This window comes from Schizosaccharomyces osmophilus, chromosome 3 (genome assembly GCF_027921745.1).
Source record: "Schizosaccharomyces osmophilus chromosome 3, complete sequence".
NCBI classification, from domain to species: domain Eukaryota; kingdom Fungi; phylum Ascomycota; class Schizosaccharomycetes; order Schizosaccharomycetales; family Schizosaccharomycetaceae; genus Schizosaccharomyces; species Schizosaccharomyces osmophilus.
In genome coordinates, this window is record NC_079240.1 from 2,014,351 (window position 1) to 2,035,227 (window position 20,877).

Here is a 20,877-nt window from a genome sequence, read left to right on the forward strand (position 1 = left end):
AGGAGCATCCGTTAATCAATTACATATGTACAGGAACTAGCGAGTATACAAAAGTTAAAACTTTAGTTCGTAGACTTTATTATTTTCCTTTCCAAAGGGTTATCATATGCTATTATTAAACTCATGATAGAGATGCCATCTCGTTCATAAACTGACTAGGTGACTGAACGTCGGTACTGCCGTAGGTTATATGCTTAGGTGGATTTTGCTCTTTTGCCCAATCCATCAAATTTCCGTATTCCAAGTAATTACCACCACCCAAGACGCAGACGATAGCTTCGTTAAAAATTTGGCGTTTGTTCATGCCTCTGGGATCACTTGAAGCGTGAGAAGCTTTGGGATCAAATACAAGATACGACTCTGTCTGCTTGGACACGGAAGAAGATCCAGGATCCATTAAGCTTTGAACGATGGAAGTAATCGTCCCGTCTTTTCTAAAGGGGATTAAATTCTTAACACCAGATATTATGTTCTCTAGACCGCCAATCCCAGCCTCCTTAAATCGATCGGTAAACTATTAGTTAGAATTTTTCTTAATAAATCCAATTCACATACTTTACTAGAAAGGCTTGAGAAACCACCGAAAATATTATCACCTGGCTGATTAGCCATTGGGCGCGTCGTGGAAGAAGCCAGCATGGTCATTTTAGTAATTTCACGGACCCTGTCATGATTAGTATAAGATAAAGCAAGCCATTTGTGAAATATTACCTTTTAACAAAATTAAGAGCCTCCAAACTACAACCATTATTAACCAATGCTTCTTCATATGCTTGCAAGTCGGCACCCGGGACAGTGTCAACACTCAAATACCAAATAATGAAAAATCGAAGCTTGTCGTCAGGTGTGCCTTTGTCTTTATCTTCTAAGCAAGAAAGAATTGCACTTTTATTAAGTCCTGTAACGTTGTCTTCCATTTGGAAAAAATCATCGAGGTGACGCTCTTTAATGGCTTTCAAAATTGTTGTTGCAATACTCATATGCATATCCAATAGCTGTTTACGAGCCGTAAGCTCTGGGAGAAGGCTAACCGCGGCTTTCAAGTATGTTGAATCGGTGAAAGCATCGGCATTAAATTCCTCTAAAGAAGAAGCACCAGAACGCCTTGTAATTTCATTTGCATCATTCTTGTAACGGGTTAATTCTTCGTCGATATTCTCAGCCACCTCTGGAAATGGCTTATTGGCGTTTGCTTCCCAAAAATAATCGCTCCCATTTAAGTCATAGGATTGTTTAGAGACTTTTCCCTCATCGACAGATTCCAAAATTACTCTGTTAAGGTGCATGTTTAGAGTGTCATGGATCAAAGCTTGGTAGGTCCAAGAATGATTGATCATGGGAACGAGGTCAACTGTTCTATCCAAAAGGATGAGTAAAGGACGGATTTTAGGATTTAAAGTACCAAAAACATCTTTTGTGTTCATCAAATGGTCTTTTAGACGCTGGTTTAACTTTCTAGCTACCAACTCAGCAGCAGACCCTTGAGGGCAACGAATAATGGGGATTGTCCCGAGGGTAACAATAACTGAAAAAAGACGGTTCACTGTACTTTGAATGGTATTTTCAATCAGCGCATCATCGGAAGAAGGACTGTGGATAGTGTGGAAGACTCCTGGGAGCTGGAGTGAGAAAAAGTCAGACTCTAAAACTACATAGTTTAGGTACTGATCGTAAACTTGATTAATCATGTGGCTTGTATTTGTTTTTGAAGCGAGTTCTGCGAATTTTTCTAAAAGGCTGCGTGGAATGCTGGAAGAGAAACAGACGTAAGCAGATTCGTACAAACCTTTCGAGAGATCCTAGATTTGTTAGCAAGAGGTATCATTTAGGTTTTGGATATAGAATTGAAAACAAGACGTTTTAGTCGCTCAAAAGGACAATGGTAAGAGAACTTACATCAATGATATACTCAACATTTTCCTCAGTAGGTTGAACAAAATAAATCGCAGGAACATCTGCTATAGGTTGACGAGAAGAAGTGATATTCATGTGGACGGTGACACCGTGTTTTCTCAACTCAGTAATGCGCATTACAGAAGATATAGTGTCTGAACCAGACTTATCAAAAATCAAAACTTTCCAGATCGGAAACTCCGATTTATAATTAGGATCCTTTTCTAATTCATCAACATTTTGATTTAAATTCAATAGCTTTTCTAAAGAGCCTAAATTTCCAGGTTAATAAGAGTCCGTGCAATTGATTAACGTTTTGAGGCAAGAATGATTTTTGACGTACGAATATGAGTTTCTCTCAAAGTCGAGGTTTCGTTTGAGATTGCTAGCGACATCTTATCGATCTGTTTTTCAGCATAAATACAGCTTTAGTAATGTGGTGGACAAGGTTCTCCTTTGCTGTTGAACCAAATCCCTGGTGGTGAGTTTCAAATAAGGAGACAAAAGGAAGTACCATGATGGAAAGAAGTAAACAAAAGAAAAAGAGAGTAGAGTAGAAGTCTATGGCATTCATGAAAAATGATTTCTTTTCAGCTGGCTTTAGTCTTTATTCAAGACTTTCAAACTTGTTAACGCTGAATCAGTATTCCCCGTTTTTACCATTCGAAGTGACGGAAAGCGAAAAGTACTTTCGATCCATTTTAAACTATAAGATGGAGCATAAACGGTTAAGGTTCTTTACAGTTAGAAAAGAAAACATCGTAAATTGAATGTTCAACTACAAGGAAGGATCATCCTTTCACTGAGAAAACTTTCCCTTCTGTTCTACCTTGGACAAATTCACGGGCACGAGTACAAGAGTACGATGTTTCAGTCAGTTGTAAACTCATAACTGCTTATTACCCTTGGGTTCTTTTGTCTGGCTTCAAATAGGAACCGTGTCCAAGTGACAGTAAATAATGCAATCAGGTAACAGTTTTAGGAAGTGATTTTAGTTTTCAGCATTGCATTCTTACGCGTGGTTATTTAAGGGTTTTCTATGAAGAATGTTGAGAATGAATGATTGATGGATCAATTTGAAATGCAATTGAGCTTCGTACGGCGTTTGACACCATAGATTTCAACAAAACCGAGACTTTTGTTTGATGAGATACTTTACATTACAGATTTTCCAGGACTCCATAGGTTTTCCCATTCTGATACAAACCAGTGTCGAACATGGATGAGCCTTTGAGACAATGATGAATTTTTCCTCCTTTCAAGGAGGCAACATCTGGTGTTTATAGTGTCTGAACAAACTGTGGGTGGAAGGGACATTGTCACTACCCATTTCAAATGCATATAGTGTTACTATGTCATTTCGGAATCCTCGCGTTTTACCATTTGTCCAAACAATATATGCACTTGAGAATTATGCGTCATCCAGATTATAAACAATGAGGGGTTTCTGGAAGTATAAATAGACCTAGCAGTATGCCTTTTCACTCAGGCCTCCTTTTTATTTGATGAAAAAAAAAAAAAAAGGAATTGGAATGTTCTTCCTTAAAGAGTAATAAACATATATTTTATGGCAAAAAAAAGCATTTTTATCTGTTCTTTAAAACATTCTTTGTATACTTAAAGTCTTAAAACCTGTCTCGTTTTCTTTTTTTGATCGCGATAATCAAACATAAAATTTTTTGCAAATGAACTTTTTCTTTTCTGGTTTTGTGTGCTGTTAAAGGATTCGGCTATGTCATTTCATATATTAAAAAAGGTCAGTCATCGATTTTACGCGAAGCTATCCTTGGTCTGTGGATTTTCTTCAAGAAGAACCCGTCCATATATATGCTACGCGTAGAAGGAGAGATTGTTTTATGGAGACGACCAGTTCGCTGAAGGCAGACCGACCATAACAAACCATATTGGATCAGTACAAGTTGAATATTCTCTTCAAGGGTTTGTTTCATCCTTGTTCTCATTAAACACCAATCTTTTTATTTTTATTCATTAAACTTCATAAAACCATAAACTACAGTATACATACAACTACAGTCATGAGCAACTTTTTTTTTTTTTTTTTTTTTTGAAATTGAGGAAAAAAACCATCTGGCAGACAACCCGTGTGCTTGCCTTTATATTCATGTCTTTCTTCACTGTGGTTAGTGGAGAAAGAGAATCGACGCAACGAATAGTCTTCTCATGAAGACTGAATTGTTTGTTCCAACGAATTCCAGTTTTCTGCCTCCCATGGAACTAAATGAACGGACACCTGGGCTTGACTCACCGTTTTCTGATGTCGATATGCTTCTGCTAAATCAGCAGGTTCAGAAGGATGTGTATATAGAGTGCGAGCAAAAGCTGTAGCTACTGAGGGCGAAGTGTATCTTTGCTGTATGAGTGAAGACCAAGTGGCGGCTGCATTGGGATGTATAAATAGTTGCTGCAGAAGTAAAGCTTGTAATTCTTTCGGGTCATATGCCGTTGTTAGAATCGTTAGTAACTTCTCTATCACAGCTAGTGTTTCTGGGTTTGTGACCTTGTCCTTGTTTATATTTAAAAGGGCCTCTTGGATTGCCGCCATCATAGCAGTGTCCTTGTCAGCAACACCAATGGCACCCAGGCACACAAGGGAGTCGATATGTTCAGGATGTTGTTCAGTCACTGAAAGTAGCTGCTCTCTTGCTGCCTGCTTACCGGTTTCACTTCCCAACGCCCACAGTACCTTTGCGACAAGTATTACAACATCCGGGTGATATTCTCCCAACTCGAGAGATTTCTCAAAATGTTGTAGAGCCTGTTCCAAATTACTTAGGAAGTACGCCGCCAATCCACACGTAAGATTCAAGCCCAAAGAGATTTGCTTAGCACCAGTGTCTTCTTCATTGATCAAGTCCAAAGCAACAGAAGCATTCTCGGAAGACTCCTCAAACTTGTTCAGTCGTAAACATAATCTTGCCAACTGTCCCTTGGCATCAACGTATTTTTCAAGTGCACTAGCAGACTCGGTAGCATCATACTCTTTCTCCAGCAATTGGCAAAGCTCATGCGCAGTTTGAGCACTGTCATTCGGTTCTTCCAAATGTTCCAAAAGGCTACTTCTTATGAATTTGGCATAGGCGTCGTTAGGGATTTCAGAAAGATAGCGTTTGATGGCATACACAGCATTCCATAACTTAAGAACGTCTTTTTCTTGCTCCAAGTTTGCCAAAGCAAGCATAGTGCTTGCAAACCAGTAATTAACATCTCGTATATTTCCGCCTGAGATTTCAAAAGCATGCTGTAGAGCTTGAACATTCTTTCCATGGTCTCCTACAGAGATTGAACAATACGCATATCCCAGCCATGCACGCGAATTATCAGGGTCTATGGAAATAGCGCGCGTGAATGCAGTATCTGCGCATTCAATATCCAAAATTTGTAAACAAAGAGCTCCATAATTTACCCAAACATCAGCATCTCTTTCGTTTATTTGCAAGGCTTGAACAAAGCAGTGTTGCGCAGCTCGAATAGCAGAACTGTTGGACAATAAGACACCAAGCATACACCAGAAGTTATTATTTTTTGGCTCTAGTTTAATAGCTTGCTTAAGACAATCAATAGCGACTTCCAAATATAGCTTGTTTTTACCGCAATTAAACAAAGTAAAATATGAAACACCTGTATTGTACCACGATGCTGGTAACAAAAATCTATCATCGGCTGAAAGGGACAATAAAATAGTAAAGCAGGTACATCCACAGGCAATCATATAATTAGGATCCTTGTTCTCTAAATCTGGAAAATAGATCATGTTGTTAATCTGTCGACCATTGTTTGCAAGGTTCATTGATTCCGTGGATACTAACAAATCAGAAACACTGTTCGCAGGGAAGTCAGCATGATACTTTCCTAATTTCGAAAATATCATGCACGCATCCCCGAGCATTTTCCAACATGAATATATATTATTATCCATATTCAAAATCGTGCAGCAGATATCAATTGTCTTTTGTGAAGTCAATGCAGATCTTTGGTAATAACCGTGATGAATATAGTACTTTGAAAGTCGTAGGCTACTTTCCGCTAAACACATCAGTATACATAACTCGGACGGACGGTACTGTAATACTGATGACAGCGTTTCCATTGCATTCTCGAACTCTCCCATATCTTTTTGAATAGAACCAATAAAGTATTTCGTGTACCAATCATTTGGATCTAATACACTGGCTCTGTTGAATGCTTTAGAAGCAGATATGTAACGACCGGACCGAGCATAAGCTTCCCCTAGACCACTCCAACAATGCGTATCTTTGGGGAAAATACGTAAGGCTGCTTGAAAATGGACAATAGCGGTTTGAAAATTTTTGGAATGTAATTGAAAGACACCCAAAGATTTATGATGCCAATTGAACTTTCTTTTGCGCTTTAAGTCGTTTTGACTAGTACTTAACACACGTTTGGAAATTACCTCCACCAGCTCCCATTCTTCGGCTTCAGCAAACATTTTAGCTAATTCTTCAGCAGCATCTGTCTGTGACGCTTCTAATTCAAAAGCCTTCTGGTAACATTTCATAGCACGAGAAGTATCATGTACATTTTTATAGTAATGTCCTAATTCGGTGTAAGTGGAAGCAAAGTTTGGCTCGCAGCGCAAAGAGGAAACAAAGGCTGAAAAAGATTCCTCTTCGTAATTTTCAATTTTGCTCTTCGTCATATAAATACCAAAACGATAGTAAGCTTCTGCCAAAGCCGGCTTATTTTTTGATTTTCCTTGCAAAATCCGTAAGCAAAATTGAACCTGCTCCATGGCTTTATCGAGATCTCCCAACATATAGTAACACCACGAAAGCTGAGATAAACAAGGATCTTCAGGATTTTCCCTAAGCACACTCTTTAACGTTTGAGCGGCATCCCCGTACTGCTCATTTTCCATTTGCACACCGGCTAAACCAATAAGAGCACTATAGTTATCCGGTACGTGAGCTATCACCTTTTTATAAAGTTCTCCAGCCTGCAATAAATACCTAGGCACCTCATAATGAGAATAACCAATAGCAAGGAATAAAGAGAGAACATATGGTAGTTCTTGATACTGAAGGCCTGTGTCTGATTCTGTCTTCTTCAATGTGTTCAGTGCTGATAAGCTAAGCTGGACTACATCAGTATACTCTTTCAAGTAAACACAATACTGGGTATACACTTCAGCAATTAGCAAGGATTGAGGGCATTCCTGATAGGCTTGTGTCAATATGGACAGCACTTGATCTTGTGAAAGCAGATTGTCTTTGGATTGATTTGCATCATAGTTCTCATTTTGTTTAGATGGGGAATCATCAGACTCACTTCCTTCCGGCGGATGCGTCTCCATCCAATAATCAGACTTTTGAATTGCAGCCAACGCTTTTGATAAAGGGTTTTCTGAAAATAGAGTACAGAACTCTGTCACCTCACCAGAGTTTAATTGATCGATATTTGAATGATCCTGCCATTCCAAATAAATAGTCCACGCGGTCGGTTCCGGAATATGTAATGTAACCATGCCTTGCACAAGTTCCCAAACTTTGTTCTGCCAAATTGGCTTTCCTTGACTGTCAGATGCGTAGAGTCGTTTCAAATACATGTACAGTAACTTAGTTTCCGTCAAGCGACGAATTTCATCATCCTGAGACCAATTAATGATTTCCATATAGATATTTTCGATAGGAGAATTATCCATGATTTCTTTTTCCACATCGCGAATTACTTGATCAAGGCGAGCGCCAAGTCTGCTTTTTCTTTTATTAATTTCCCTTTGATAGTAGTCATGATCAAGAAACTCTTGCAAGTCTGCCATTTGCATATACAAACTTTGGACAGGCTCAATTCGACCCTCAAGGAATTGATATAACTGACCTTGACTAGGCGTCAGTAAAGACAATGCTTTTATTTGATCAGGTTTAGATCCTTGTTCACGAACGAGATCTAAATACTTTTTCACAAAACTTAAACATTTTTCACTCTCATTGGCTTCCATGAGCTTATAAGCCAACACTTCTGTTGACTGATGAAGCCCATGAATGTCTTTGAATTTTTCCTGTAGGTTCCACAAACCCTGCCAAGCAAGCAGAGGTTTATCATCTAATTCTATTGCATTTTGATATGCCTTCTTCGCCTCAAGTTCCTTACTTAAAGAAAAGTTAGCAACACCTAGAAACACATAAGCGTTATAATTTTCAGAGTCAAAAGAGAGAGCTTTTTCACACTGAGTTATAGTTTCTTCATAATCTTTTGTGCTCAAAGCCTCTCTAGCAGCTTTTAGCGCAGGTTTTGCCATGACAATGGCTTGCTGGTTGTATGGTGGTAGTTTGAATGGTATACATACGAACCTCTGTAAGGTCCACATGCATTGACTATAGAAAGCGCGTGTCTTACAGAATTTCTGAGAACAAACTTTGCTAGCTTTTACAATGCCAAAAAGCAGAATGTCCTCATTGTTTAGATTTGTCGTCAGTTGGAAACGCAAGTACTAGCTGAGTGATTCCAAGCTACTAAGAAAGCAACGAGAGTATTTCTGTGTTTTTTATTAGCTCTCTATAAGTTGAGGAGGAAGAAAAATAGAAAACGTGACATTCATTTTTTCCTTCATGCAATCCTTACAATTACTTCACTTATTGGAAACTAGATGAAGCTAGGTATATCAAGATGTTACATTAAAGAATTGAATAAAATTCCATTGGATCCTTTTTATGTCTAATATTTTAAGAAGGAGAAACGACTTCGATTTGCCAGCATTGAATAGCAATTTGGGGAAAGAGAAGGGGAATAAACCGCAGACACATCAAGGCATATTGCCAAAAATAAACATTAAAACGATAAATAAAAGCATCCTTATCATGAAACGTGAAAATGAATGCCATAAATATATACCATACACATCATAACAAAATTTAGTTTGCGTAAATCACAAAAAAAAAAGCAATCGATTTTCTAGAGTTTCACGCATTTATCGATTTACTTCGCACGGATTTTGGCGAACGATGCTTGCGTTTTCTAGCTGGTGAAGGGATTGGAAATTCAGCAACAATCCTTGTTTCAACCGGCGAAAACTTTGGATCTTCTTTTTTATGTTTTTCTACTGATTGAGAAGAGTTCTTGTCCTTATTTCCGTCCTTTTCGTTCAAAGACACAGAAGAACTTTTCTTATGCGACTTGGTGGCTGCGCTTTTTGATTTAGTGTCATCCGCAAGTTCACGTGGAGATTCTGGATGGCTATGCACATTTAATAAAGTAGAAAATATTGGAGAAGCAACAGGAAGCTCCTGTATGTTCGATTTTTCATCTACACTGGGAGTAAAGCAGGAATCCAAAGCGGAAAATAGTGTATGCAATAGAAACCCGGCAACGATACCAAGGAAAACGGCCCACGATAGCAAAACATACAATGGATAAAGGGTGACACCTACCATAAAAACAAAGCGAGCTGGTGCACGTATAAAGTACCAGTATACAGATTGTATCATGAGAATGGCAGGATCGGCAATGATCAATAGGAGCATCGTACTAGCTTTGATAAAGAACATAGAAATTGTTAGAAAAAGATAAATCCCTGGCAAGAGGATCCGTCGAAATATAGAGGCACTAATGCTCCATAAAACGACAAATGCAATATACAGAAAACCAGACATAATGTTCGTAAAATTCACCGTCCATTGTAAAAATCCTTTGCGTAGACCAGGAAGAAGTCCCTGAAATTTCTCTAAAATGGATTTATCCATGGCTGCAAGTTCTCACAATGAACTTGGTTCAGTATAAACAAACCTCATGTGACGCATGTTAGGGACTTCCATATAATTATAGAGACACTATTATATTATAGTATTATAAGTTTTTGACAAATTGAAATGAAGTACTTTCATTATGTAAGGAACGCCTACTTTCAGATCTTTTAGTTCTTTTTGTTTTCAGGAAAATAAATATGAATATTAACAACATTGATATTCCTTGTCCTTGGAATCGTTCATAATTGGTGGGTTACAATGTTACCTAATTTTGTACAGAAGAAAAATCCAAGTCAATTACAAGGGCAAGAAAGAAATATAGATTTGTACAGGCAAATTGCAATACAAAAGGAAGCCCTCAGAAAGAAATCGAGGAAAGCAGAGTGATAGGACTAAAATCATTGAGAAATAATGTAAACTTCCTTTGTCTGCAAGATGCTTCCATTGCACCTAGTCATTCACTCTTTTGTTCTTTACTGTCGAAAAATGACATAGAAACACCATTCAAGATCCCAACTTTTCATTTTATAGATGGCATCGCTTATGATAATCTAAGATATTTCTTATAGGGCAATACTAAAAACAAGAAGTCGGCGATAACGAAGATATAGTGGATATAATCTGATCCTATAAAGATTATAAAACGATTTACTATTCTTGCGTTTTCCCATTTTTAGTTATAACAAGGTCTTTTCTTGTACAGCATTTAATACAACACATACATACAACATGGCCCAAGATGTAACACCCACTATAGCTGCATCGTCCCAACGACCTGAAAGACAAAAATACAATGTCCCAAAACCAGTTCCTGCTTATTACCCACATTCGGGTTCTCCTATATATGCCGACAAAGAGTTGTACGCCCGTATTGCAAAGGCCCCTAAAAAATTAGTGGAAACTCATACTTGTGCTCCTCGTTCAGGTATCGCTGTTACGATTCCTGCTAAGTCGGTGTTTCGTATCACTACACCAAAAGGTCCTCAGGTTTGTGATCTCAATATCTGGAACCTTCATAATCCCAGAGAACGCTTTTGGGCTGCTAGGACCCGTCAACTTCATTCCGCTCATGTTTCCACTTTTGACAGACTCTGGTCGAATTTGCCCTACCTGCGTCCCTTGGTTACCATCACTGCCGACTCTATGGAGGCTCGCCATGACGAGTGGGGAGGCCGAGTTCATGACACTTTAGGCACAAGATGTGATCCTTATGTAGACAAACTGATTTCGGGCATGGACAACGATTTACATTGCCATTCAAACCTAACAAGATCAGTCATGCCTTATGGCCTTACTGAATTCGATGTTCATGATGTCCTGAATGTCTTTCAAGTTACTGGCTTGAACGAACACGATCAATATTTCATGGAAGCATGCCCAGCGACCCCTTCAGACTATTTTGAGTGCTTTGCTGAACAAGATCTCCTTATCGCTATTAGCGCATGCCCTGGAGGCGACTTATCCCAATGGGGTTGGGGTGAAAATGAGGAAAGCACAAAGGAAAGCAAAATGGTTGATTGTTGTCGTCCCTTGGCGATTGAAGTGCATCAATTACAAAACGAGAAAGACACTCTAAAATGTTGGAACCCTCCTCAATATATCAACTATAAGGGAAATCATGGTCTTCGTGGACCCCAATAAACCATTTCTGGGCTCGAACACTGCTTTTTCCATAATGCGAGCATATCCGTTTTGTAATGATGATATACAGACATGGTTAATTGAATACTTCGCGAAATAGCATTTTACAGCTTTTGGAATTGAGAAAGGAATATCTGCTACCTCAGCCTATTGCGAAGCTTCCTAGTAAAAGCTACAGTCATTACAAAAAGAGAGATGGTGGTTCACTCATAAGTATTTATTTCAAGACACGATCAATCATTGCCAAAGTTTGCCCTAAATAGTTCGCTGGGTTGACGAGGTCCAACACTTGCTTCTCTGTCAAGTGATCAGTGACTTTCTTTTCTTGTAGCAATACTTCTTCTAGAGACTGATCTTTCTCGTTGGCTTTTCTACATAATGAATAAACCAAATCGTGTGCTTCATCGCGCCCCAAAAACGACGCTAATTTCATCATCACCGCCTCGGAGGAAATGAGTCCTTTTGTCAAACTTAAATTAGTTTTCATTCTCTCGGGATTTACTTCTAAACCCTGAAGCACAAACACGGTGTGCTCTAATGCTTTTCCTGTCAGAGAAAATATCTCCGGTAAAACAATCCATTCAATTTCCCAAGTGCCAGTTGCGCGTTCATGGTCTTCTACCATAGCATCCAGCAAGGCCGCAACCTTTTGTCGTACACAAGATACGCAAGCTGTAATATATACACAGGAAATAGGGTTCCTTTTTTGGGGCATAGTGGATGATGATCCTCGGTTGACAATGTAGGGCTCACTCACTTCTCTTATTTCATTCTGCATCATCAATTTAACATCACAGGCAAACTTACCCAAAGTGCCAGTGACAAGACCTAAGAAACATCCAGCTTCTGCAATCCGGTCTCGTTCTGTATGCCAAACAATTTCAGGAGGAGACAGTCCAAGTTCTTTCGCAAGTCGTTCCTGTACTTTTAGACCATTCTCTCCTAAAGAAGCAAGAGTCCCGCAAGCGCCGCCAAACTCCACGACGGAGAGACGTGGGACTAACTCATCCAAGCGCTGAATATGCCGACGGAACGTACAGAGGAGACGGGCCATCTTAAATCCAAACGTAATGGGAACTGCTTGCTGTAAATTACTCCTTCCCACCATTGGTGTATCCTTGTATTTGCGAGACAAGGTTTCTGTAAGCTCAATGGCTTGCTCCAAAAAATACCGGATGATTTTGAAACTTTCTAGTATTTGTAGTATCGTAACTGTATCGGTAACATCCTGTGTAGTTGCACCCCAATGGCAATATTTCCCTGCATCTTCTCGACAAAGCTTTGAAATTTGATGTACGACGCCCAATACGGGGTATCCGATGGTCAACGTTTCTTCTTCTAATTTTTTAAAATCAATATTCTTCACTTCGCATACGCGCCTAATTTCCTCTGCAGCTTCTTGTGGTATGAGTCCCAATGAAGCTTCTACTTTCGCTAGGGCTGACTCCCAATTTAAGTATTGCTGTGTGCGATATTCGTCCGACCAAATATGGCTAATTTTGGTTTCCCCAAAAATTCCCCGAAAGACAAAAGAATCAAAAACGCTCGTTGGCATTTCGATTAGAACAATATTATTTCAAGAACGAAATATCTTGCCAGAAGATGGAATCTTCGTAAATCATTTATGTTGAAAACTACATAAGTATGATTTCATCTTACTGCCGTCAAGTCATTCTACACTGAGAGAACCACGAGTAGAGGAAGAGTTTTGAATAAGCATTCAACTATTAAAAAAGTAAGTCTTGCCTCTTCATCGTAAGTCTTAGATAACCTGCCTGAGCAACACTAGAAAATACGTTTCCAAAACTCAGAAACGAAGTTATGTCTCCTTTGACTTTTCAAAAGTAGCGTGAAAAAGTCTCTCAAGATAGCGGACTCTTTATTTGCATGAGTTTTGTTTTTGATGTGTTGGTCGCAGGTATTTTCTGAGACATCAAGTCCCATTAGCAGGTCCCTGTTCGTTGAATTTAGGATTTTAAAATATAATTATTCCTTTCATATTCTTTCCATAGAATTGACAATACGAAGTAAAGTATTCCCATTCTTGCTTTTCATCGTAATGTTTCCTTAATATAATATTTTGGGTAAGTCGCGTTGTTCAGAAAACCATCTGTTTGTGGGCATCTTTTGCTATAGATTAAAGCTGCTTTCGAATTGTATAAAGTCTTTCGATGCCAAAAAGCCTAGATTTGGATGGCAGCTGGAGTATGGAAAGTACGCTCCACGCTAACATTGAAGCCTACCATTATCCAGAGGGACGAAACATCCGCTCTTCCTTTATCATATGTATTTTCTTTCTTTATATTTTACATAAAGTTAATCTTAATCACACACTAACTCCCATTTTTTCCACCAAAGAGACGAGTAACTTGTTACCTTCTGTCCAAGTTCAACAAGGGTACATCAATTCCAAGTCAACGATACAGCAAGAATCAAATCTTGTAAAAATTCCTGACATTATGAGCTTGGCTGACTTTGTTGAAAGTAAGTACCTTTTTTTGAAAGAAAATATTGACACTGGTTATTGTGACAGAGAAAGTTCAAGTCATTACAAATGATGGGCGTGTTGTTTTAGGCTTCTTGCGAGGATTTGACCATACAACAAATTTGATTCTTTCAGAGTCTATAGAAAGAATTATTACTTTAGACCAAGACGCAGAAACGATTCCTTTAGGTGTTTATTTGTTACGCGGTGAGAATGTGTACGTAACAACATGCGTTTTACAAGGAATAATGAGACGTGCTAACCTATTATAGAGCTATCGTTGGGCTGGTAAATGAAAGTTTGGACGCCGATATTGATTGGGAAAAAATTCGGGGTGAGCCAATTCCTGATATTGTTCATTAGAGAGGATATGTATTCCGATAGAACTAAGCAAGGAATAATGTTTCTTGGTACCATAAACTATAAGAAAAAATGAGTTTTTGAATCTCAAATTTGAGGAATTGAGAATATGGCCTTGACTTTAATTCATCTGCCATTCCAACATGGATTTTTCCTCGATCTTGGTTAGGAAACGTAAAAGGAAACATGATTATTCAAAACAAGTATCCAAATGCATCTTCAGTGGAGCATATGCGTCCTGCACTCTTCTTTGACCTGCCCAATGTGTACTTTTCCGAGTTAGTTATTACCAATAACTTTGCACCGCTGGATATTTTTTTCAGATCATCGATAGAAATTCTTTTTCCCGTTTCAATATCTTAAACCATACCTATACAAGTCTTGTTTTACACATGTGAAAGCATGGTTGCATATGATGGGGACAGCCATGCGATCGAGCTTGCGTGATTCTCTTTTGCTTTTCTCTCTCTTTCTCAAAAAGAAAAATAGCTATTATTCAAAAGACATGATTGCAATGCTTCCTTCCTTGGACGAGAAAACTTCGTCATACTGCATGCTGATTTGGGAATACAATGTTACCTGGCTAGGTTCAATTTTCTCCAACAAGCACAGGAAATGAAAACACACCTTTTGAACATAGTCATCCTGTTATTTTGGAATTTTAATATCTGAAAAAATGAGTCTCGTTTTGCCTGGACAAACTGTCGCTAGAGGTGTTGCAAATGGCGAAGGCACAACCACCAAAGGCGATTTTGTGATTTCAACTCGGGCTGGCATTTTTGATCCCAAGACAATCTCTGTTAGGTTCCCTGAAAAGATAGAAGAGACGGGAATATTACCGAAAGTTGGGTCTCTCGTTTTGGCTCGAGTGACAAGGATTAATGTTCGACAGGCTACCGTTAGCATAAGCGTTGTGGACGATATTTGTGTTAAAGAAGAATTTCAAGGAGTCATTCATGTTCAGGATATTCGTGCTAGTGAAAAAAATAAAGTGAAAGTCCAAAATTCTTTCCGACCAGGTGATATTGTTCGAGGTTTGGTGGTATGTAAACTTATGAATTTCGATGAGTCGAATCTCTAAAATTGTTAACATTTAAAACTAATTATTGTAAATAGCTTTCTCTAGGAGATGGATCCGCTTATTTCTTGACCACAGCGCGCAACGACTTGGGCGTTATTTTTGCCCAATCGAGTGAAACCGGTGAACAAATGTTCCCAGTTGACTATCAACATATGCAGACAGAATCCGGATTCACTGAGCAAAGGAAATGCGCAAAGCCCGTTTTGGATGAGTAGAAGATCTCGTTTTCATTTTCTCTTCCTCTTTGATGTTATGATTCAGTCGTTTCTTATTTTTGTGGAATCGTCGGAATTTTTTAACGAAATAATCCTCCTCAATGGGATATTACGTCCATCTCTAGTTCTATCTCCTTGGATCTTTGTATAAGGATCACTTAGTTTACGTTTTTTGTTCACTGTAATGTACAAATGGATATAATTTCAATGGATTCTGGTTTAATAAAATGGACACTTTTGGTAAAAATTAATAAAGTCGTTTATAATAGTGTACACACCATTTCTACAATAGGGCTTTGCTGTGTTGAGCAGAACATCTGTCCGATACAAGTTGTTGTATTTTGAAGAGCTTTTCCTCAAGATACATATCATTAATTAATTGAATTTAAAACAACTAATAGAAATTATTTATGCATACGCCTTTGCGTCTGCTTCTTCGGTCGACTTAATTTGGTACTAAGGTAAGAACACGAGATACCAATTAAGAGTATTTTTGTATTAAGAGCTTTACTTAGTAGTATGGAATCAAATGAATTCTCAATAAAAGAATTCATTGCTGGATTCATTCCAAACTAGTGATTCTTGATATCAGACTTACTTGACCACTACCCAGATATACTTTAGTTTCAATTACCTGCAGGACGCCAAGTTTGGCCAAGTATTGTATTAAAAGATGTCGTCTGGACAAAGAGAAAATGTATTTCCTACTAGAATGTATGGCATGTTTCGGCTGAAAAAGCACTAATAGACGTAGGACACTTACGGCGATGAAAACCCGTCTTAAGGGAGCTCAAACAGGTCATTCTTTACTAAAAAGAAAGTCTGAGGCTTTAAAAAAGCGATTTCGCGAGATCGTTATGCATATAGATCAGGTAAGCTACCTTTTACAAGACGCGAATTCAAACTATTCAGACACTTCTGTCATTGTTTGTCAGAAAGCCTGTTTAATACGGGTTTCATGTCATAAAGTCATTCGCAAACTGTGGAAATTTACAGGATAGTATCTAACATAGTCTACTCAAGGCGAAACATAAAATGGGTCGTGTCATGCAGATAGCTGCTTTCTCAATGGCAGAAGTAGGTTTTGCGATGGGAAATAACATCAATTTTGAAGTGCAGCAATCCGTGAAGCAAGCGAGACTTAAAGTTCACTCAAAGCAAGAAAACATTAGCGGAGTTTTTCTTCCAGCATTTGAAACAAATCTTAATGAGAATATCGATGACTTTCAATTGACTGGTTTGGGTAGAGGAGGACAACAAATTCAAAAAGCTCGACAAGTGTACGGAAAAGCCGTGGATACTCTCGTTCAATTAGCTTCCTATCAATCTGCATTCATTCTGTTGGGTGACGTTCTACAAACAACGAATCGACGTGTAAACTCAATTGAACATATCATCATTCCAAGACTTGAGAATACCATCAAGTATATTGAATCTGAGTTGGAAGAGCTTGAGCGTGAAGACTTTACTCGATTGAAGAAAGTCCAAAAGATTAAAGAAGAGAGAGAAGAGAATGAGGCCGTCGCAGATACTAAAGAGGCCGGTGCTAACGTAGTTCAGGCTACTTCAGATGGTGAAAAAGTAAAGCCTCCTTCTACTGAAGTTGGGAAGCAGTTTGTTTCAGAAACAGAGCAAAATACTGAGAAGGAAGATACTTACTCACTTCCATCAACCTCTACTAACGTTTCTGATGATGATAAGGCTGATTCTGATGAAGACGTTATCTTCTAGACGGCCGGAATTTCCTTCCTCGTCTTCGTTTCATGTTGATCAAACGCGGTTTCTCGTTTAATGCTTTTGTAATATCCCTTTTTAAAACTACCTTTTTAGTGCATAAAGGGTTTCTTGTTTTCTACGAAGCATATTACTGACTCTTCCAAGTTATTTTATAAAACGACGTAATTTGGTGATTGTTGCTTCTTGCAAAATACTACTATTTGTTGATCTTTCTTTTAGCCTATTTAATGCCATATATAGAATTATCCTTAAGCTGATCTGATGAGGGACATGACTATATTTACATTTAATATACAACTATGCGTGCAAATTGAAAAAATGGTTGACATCGTTGTTCTATTACAAGGTTTCATTAGCATAATTTTTTATTTCAGAAAAAAAGCAATTTTTGTACCCTCAAAACCAAACTGATCTGACCAATAAGCCAAACAAATACAAAGTATTCACTTTGGACAGTTCGTCATCTTATAAGAGAAACCATTAACCATAAGGCCTAAATCCTTTATTACTGAGAACAAGGCAAATAATCAAGTTAGTTTGGCTCTTGTAATATCTTTTTCGCCATTCATAACAAGTCTCATTTCCTCAGCAGTTAAATACTCGTAATCAACCAAAGCATTAGCAACTGAATCGAGCTCTTTTTTGTGTGACTTTAAAAGTGAAAGGGCTCTTTGGTAAGCTGCTTCCAGTAAAGATTTGATTTCAGCTTCTACTATAGCTTTGGTGGTAGGGGAGAGAGAATCCAAATCTGCTTCAAGGCTGACAGGTCCTACTTGTTCCGACATGCCAAATTGAGTAACCATTCTTCTAGCAACATGTGTTGCTTTGTCTATGTCATTATGAGCACCGGAGGTAATGTTATTTTTTCCGTAAAGTAACTCTTCAGCAGCGCGGCCTCCCATGGCAACGTCCATCATAGCAAGATACTCATCCCGAGTCCAGCTATCCTTATCCATATCCGGAAGTGATATGGTCATACCAAGACTACTTCCTCGGGGCATGATCGTGGCCTTATATGGTCGCATAGCATTTCTAGTTAGCAAAGCTACTAGTGCATGACCGCCCTCATGGTACGCAGTCATTAGTTTGCTCTCGGTGGTAATCACGGCGCTTTTTCTTTCAGCTCCCATTAATATCCTATCCTTAGACCACTCAAGATCCTGCATGGCGACATTAGAGCTATGATTCTTGCTAGCACGTACTGCCGCTTGATTAACCAAGTTTGCTAAATCTGCTCCTGCAAATCCAGATGTACCTCGTGCTATGATACTGAGATCAGCAGTGTAGTCTAAAGGAACGTTTTGAGTGTGATGGCGTAGAATTGCCATACGTCCCCGAACATCAGGAAGAGGAACATGTATATGGCGGTCAAAGCGTCCAGGGCGTGTTAAGGCTGGATCAAGACTTTCGGGAAAGTTAGTAGCTCCAATGAATACAACAGGATGAGCTATATCATCGCTTTTGGAAAATCCGTCTAAATCTACCAGAAGCTGGTTCAAAGTTTGACGCATATGGGCAGCATCACGAGCATTCCTTTTTTGTCCTATGGCATCTAGCTCATCAATAAAAATGATTGCAGGTGCGTGTTTTCGAGCGGCTATAAAAAGCTCCCGAACTCTTTTGGCACCGACGCCGACATACATTTCGTCAAACTGGCTCCCACTCATAAAAAAGAAAGGAACATTAGCTTCGCCAGCAACAGCACGGGCAAGCATGGTTTTTCCAGTTCCCGGTGGTCCGGTCAATAAAACACCTCGAGGGAGCTTTCCTCCAAGTCTCGTAAAATGAGTAGGATCCTTCAAAAAATCGACAATTTCTTCAAGTTCTTCCTTTGCTTCGTCCACGCCTTGCACATCCGAGAAGCGGACATCAATAGAACGTTCCTCAATTGGTTCTTGTTCAGCAGAGTTGGACATGATATTATTGAGGCCGGAAGTTTCAGCGAAGATACTAACTCCAAGCAAGACAAAATAGGAGGCAACACTGATACCAGCAATAAATTTGAAAATGCGAAAAAACTTCGTAAAGCGAGGCTCATCGACCACGACGTACATTGGAGTTTTACTGCTTGAACCCAGAGTAGATGACAGAGGAGGAGTAGAATACATTGGGTGCATAGAAGGTTGCGTTGCATGTGCAGAAGAATGTAAGTTTTGCATAGTTTCGGCGGGTTTCATGAATTCGTTCGAAGTTTTTGGATAAGAGTTTAAGTTGGTTTTTAAATAAGGGGGGAAGGATGATGGTAAGTTATGATTATGAGATAGCTTTAGCAAAGCTTCTTGATAATATCGATCACATATCGAATTCCTGGCTACTCCTTTAGTTTCGTAGCGATGCTGGATTGCTTCGGGATATAAATTAGATAATTCCTTGTATAGCCGGGCCTGAAAATAAGGGTCAGACAAATTTTCGTTCGCTAACTGTTCATAGTCTTCCAGTTTTTTTCGTTTACTGGGGTGTAAACCAGCAGCTATCGAGTAGTTGCGGTTTCGCCAAATGAAATTTGAAAAAGGAGCCCATTGAAGCCGTCGACATCCAGTGTACAGAAATCGGTTGACGCCCTATCATAATTAGTTAATAAGCCAAACAAAACTTGACCAACGGTATATTTGACGATTCCAATTCTATTCCTGGCTTCTGTTCAACTTACGATTAAAGGCAGTGAATGCAAGACTCTTGACATAGAATTTATAACAAACCTATCTCTTTATTTCCTATATTGCTCTTCTACTCGGTTGGGATCAACAACTTGAAATTATCGTTCTTTTTAGAAATCCTGCGTAGTATGAATATATCTGGGAAGTTGAATTTTAAAGAATGCTAAACTAGGTAACAGGGTAAATATCATAGTATACACATTGAATTATATTAATTACTAGAACTGTGGACCAGATGATTAGAATTGTTTATACATTAGTTCAATCTAAATTATAATTAAAATGGGTCGATAGGGGGATAAAAATTCAATCTTCGAACGAACTGGTTTTGAGCTGGAAGAAAAAGTTGTCAATGACAGGTAGGCGCTTATACAAAGCATTCTCCATGAAGCGAAGAGCCTTTTTCGACGCCCAAAGTCTGCGCATGTGTAGAAAACTGAAGAAGCTCATCATAAGTAAGAACAAACAGTCAAGTAAAACTTTTTGCAATTGACGGATCTGGTTGTACCTGTTACTTTTGTAATGCTTTTACTTGCTTTTTCATGCAGCAATGAACTGCTTGTAGGAAGGAAAAAAAAAAGAAGATCGATTTAGCCTAAAAGTCAAATGGAGGAAAGTCATTTTCAGTCGCATCCAAAATCTTTCGCCTCTCTCTTCTCAGATGAAGGCTGGCTTTTCGGAGGGCAAACGTTCGAACGACAACAATTATTCTTTGCATTTGCTAACCGCAGCTCTCGATCCAATATCCGTTCTTGTCTTTTTTCCTCTTTTCTTTTCTTATCTTTCTTTATTCTGTCCAGCTCTTTCCTGGGTAGGAACTCTGAAGAAAGATCTTGTATGTGCAATTTGGCAAAAGATGCGAACCAAACACAATAAGAACCAATATGGAACCACACAACTAAATCTGGTTTCTGATGGTAATTCGAAGTTAATGACAGCAGTCCGCTAACAAAACAGAGGGATAAAAGACTGCAAACGTGTACAAGCAGTTTGAAGTTATATCGATTTATTTCCCGGTTGGTATCCTCGTAGGAATTATCATCAGGTCGTCGATAACTATAACATGTTGAGTCGACTTTACGGAAGG

The 20,877-nt window shown here is 38.7% G+C and overlaps 9 protein-coding genes across 9 annotated transcripts; 4 read left to right on the top strand and 5 right to left on the bottom strand.

Annotated features, from left to right (window-relative positions):
* Positions 1 to 121: 121 nt before the first annotated feature.
* On the bottom strand, positions 122 to 2,288 carry sly1 (SNARE binding protein Sly1; the record flags this gene model as incomplete). Its single annotated transcript, XM_056183715.1, has 5 exons — positions 122 to 514; positions 556 to 664; positions 712 to 1,799; positions 1,897 to 2,165; positions 2,237 to 2,288. 5 exons carry the CDS (start codon positions 2,286 to 2,288, stop codon positions 122 to 124), a joined length of 1,911 nt encoding a protein of 636 aa, XP_056039243.1.
* A 1,784-nt stretch (positions 2,289 to 4,072) lies between these two features.
* ski3 (Ski complex TPR repeat subunit Ski3) lies at positions 4,073 to 8,170 on the bottom strand (the record flags this gene model as incomplete). Its single annotated transcript, XM_056183716.1, has 1 exon — positions 4,073 to 8,170. One exon carries the CDS (start codon positions 8,168 to 8,170, stop codon positions 4,073 to 4,075), a length of 4,098 nt encoding a protein of 1,365 aa, XP_056039244.1.
* Positions 8,171 to 8,831: 661 nt separating this feature from the next.
* On the bottom strand, positions 8,832 to 9,611 carry SOMG_04942 (Schizosaccharomyces specific protein; the record flags this gene model as incomplete). The annotated part of the gene is made up of 1 exon (XM_056183717.1): positions 8,832 to 9,611. One exon carries the CDS (start codon positions 9,609 to 9,611, stop codon positions 8,832 to 8,834), a length of 780 nt encoding a protein of 259 aa, XP_056039245.1.
* A 732-nt stretch (positions 9,612 to 10,343) lies between these two features.
* Positions 10,344 to 11,255, top strand: SOMG_04943 (aminomethyltransferase-like and DUF1989 family protein, implicated in urea metabolism; the record flags this gene model as incomplete). The annotated part of the gene is made up of 1 exon (XM_056183718.1): positions 10,344 to 11,255. The coding sequence occupies one exon, from the start codon at positions 10,344 to 10,346 to the stop codon at positions 11,253 to 11,255; it is 912 nt and encodes a 303-aa protein (XP_056039246.1).
* Positions 11,256 to 11,472: 217 nt separating this feature from the next.
* Positions 11,473 to 12,810, bottom strand: SOMG_04944 (fumarate lyase superfamily; the record flags this gene model as incomplete). Its single annotated transcript, XM_056183719.1, has 1 exon — positions 11,473 to 12,810. One exon carries the CDS (start codon positions 12,808 to 12,810, stop codon positions 11,473 to 11,475), a length of 1,338 nt encoding a protein of 445 aa, XP_056039247.1.
* A 904-nt stretch (positions 12,811 to 13,714) lies between these two features.
* On the top strand, positions 13,715 to 14,103 carry lsm8 (Lsm2-8 complex Lsm8; the record flags this gene model as incomplete). The annotated part of the gene is made up of 3 exons (XM_056183720.1): positions 13,715 to 13,739; positions 13,789 to 13,957; positions 14,013 to 14,103. The coding sequence occupies 3 exons, from the start codon at positions 13,715 to 13,717 to the stop codon at positions 14,101 to 14,103; spliced, it is 285 nt and encodes a 94-aa protein (XP_056038910.1).
* Positions 14,104 to 14,776: 673 nt separating this feature from the next.
* csl4 (exosome subunit Csl4) lies at positions 14,777 to 15,396 on the top strand (the record flags this gene model as incomplete). Its single annotated transcript, XM_056183721.1, has 2 exons — positions 14,777 to 15,142; positions 15,217 to 15,396. 2 exons carry the CDS (start codon positions 14,777 to 14,779, stop codon positions 15,394 to 15,396), a joined length of 546 nt encoding a protein of 181 aa, XP_056039248.1.
* Positions 15,397 to 16,069: 673 nt separating this feature from the next.
* vma8 (V-type ATPase V1 subunit D) lies at positions 16,070 to 17,127 on the top strand (the record flags this gene model as incomplete). The annotated part of the gene is made up of 3 exons (XM_056183722.1): positions 16,070 to 16,110; positions 16,151 to 16,268; positions 16,420 to 17,127. The coding sequence occupies 3 exons, from the start codon at positions 16,070 to 16,072 to the stop codon at positions 17,125 to 17,127; spliced, it is 867 nt and encodes a 288-aa protein (XP_056039249.1).
* A 533-nt stretch (positions 17,128 to 17,660) lies between these two features.
* On the bottom strand, positions 17,661 to 19,816 carry yme1 (mitochondrial inner membrane i-AAA protease complex subunit Yme1; the record flags this gene model as incomplete). Its single annotated transcript, XM_056183723.1, has 2 exons — positions 17,661 to 19,694; positions 19,784 to 19,816. 2 exons carry the CDS (start codon positions 19,814 to 19,816, stop codon positions 17,661 to 17,663), a joined length of 2,067 nt encoding a protein of 688 aa, XP_056039250.1.
* Between the last annotated feature and the right edge of the window lie 1,061 nt (positions 19,817 to 20,877).